Source organism: Cyprinodon variegatus, unplaced genomic scaffold (genome assembly GCF_000732505.1).
Source record: "Cyprinodon variegatus isolate N-32 unplaced genomic scaffold, C_variegatus-1.0 Scaffold880, whole genome shotgun sequence".
Taxonomy (NCBI): Eukaryota; Metazoa; Chordata; class Actinopteri; order Cyprinodontiformes; family Cyprinodontidae; genus Cyprinodon; species Cyprinodon variegatus.
Window position 1 is genome coordinate 6469 of NW_015151333.1, and position 1358 is coordinate 7826.

The 1358-nt window shown below is 36.1% G+C and overlaps 1 protein-coding gene across 1 annotated transcript in view; it reads left to right on the forward strand.

The window, feature by feature from the left end:
• Positions 1–249: 249 nt before the first annotated feature.
• Positions 250–1358, forward strand: part of LOC107099520 (ATP-dependent RNA helicase DDX19B) — a 10806-nt gene continuing 9697 nt past the window's right edge. Inside the window, exons 1-2 of the mRNA XM_015397681.1 lie at positions 250–453; positions 755–794. Coding sequence (XP_015253167.1) covers positions 397–453; positions 755–794 — 97 coding nt within the window. The 5' untranslated portion in view covers positions 250–396. The remainder of the gene's footprint in view (positions 454–754; positions 795–1358) is intronic.

Here is a 1358-nt window from a genome sequence, read left to right on the forward strand (position 1 = left end):
AATTTTTATATATTAAATTTAGTATGGCAATAGGAAAATAGAAAATGAATTGTTCTCCAATTTCTCTATTATACTATGAAACGTTGTTTTTCATATTACTATTGCTAAATTTGAATAGAAAAATATTGGATGTATTACAAATCCCTGTTTTATATGGTTTTAAAGCTTTAAAGCAATTCTGACACGGACGCGGAATGAGCGCTTTAGGTGGGACCGAATATTCTTAATTCCTTTCACCAAGCCGGCGACATTAAGTGGTTGCACCCTCTTTCAGAATCGGGTTTGGCACGCCATTGTAATAAGGAGTAACTTTTAAATCACTGAGTGGACTTACAGAGCTAGAATTCCTTCTAATTTATCCAAATATATATCCACGGTATATCAACTTGTCCCGCAATGGCTACAGACTCCTGGGCGCAGGCCGTGGATGAGCAGGAAGCCGCCGCAGAATCGGTAAAAACTTACGCAACGAGAGCTAACCTGTTGTTAGCCTGTGTGAAATGATGCTCTGGCCCTCTGTGGGAACTGTCGAGGTGAAAGAAGTGTAAATATTGAGTTTATGCCATATTTATTTTTCTGGTGACACTGCTGGCGTACGCGCAGCTTTTTTTTTCTCAAAGATTTGTGACTCACAAAACTATGGTACCGGCTAAGTTAGCCCCATGGTAGCTTTAGCAGTTAGCAGGCTAAGATATAAACGATTCTATTTACTTCTGCTTACTCACCTAACGTTTTTTGTTTTTTCCTTCAACAGATCAGTAGTCTTCAAATAAAGGACAAACCAGAAGAGAACGGTGAGCAAGCTAAATTGTTCGAATAAGTAAAAAAACATAATTTTAAGATGTTATTCAAATCTAAATCGCCTTTGCGGATTAAACTGATTAAAACAACTCATTTCTACTGTTTTCCAATATTAAATTTCTGAACACTAGATAGTATTATCCTTAAAATATAATATATCAGCCTGCATCCAAAACAAAAGATATAAACACCCTGATAAACTTCTGTTTAACGTTTATGTAACCCATTAACCATACATGGGTCAGTTCTCACCCATTGTTGTTGACTATTCTCTGTTTAAGTTATATCACTTCAAGCCTATTCTAACAGTCTGAACTACATAGTAAGTAATGAAAGTATTCATGGATTGTGTTGATTTTCTATCCGGTCAGTACTTTTGGGAATTTAAAAGTTGTATTGGGACTCTCCTATGATGGAGTCTATTGTTTCTGAGTCTGCTTTCTATTTTTAAGAGTTATGTCCTGAGTTTTAAAGGAATAGTACACCCAAAACATGATTAGCCTTCATTTTCTACTCACCCCCATGCTGAACAACACTCTGGAGTACTTTTTTGATAT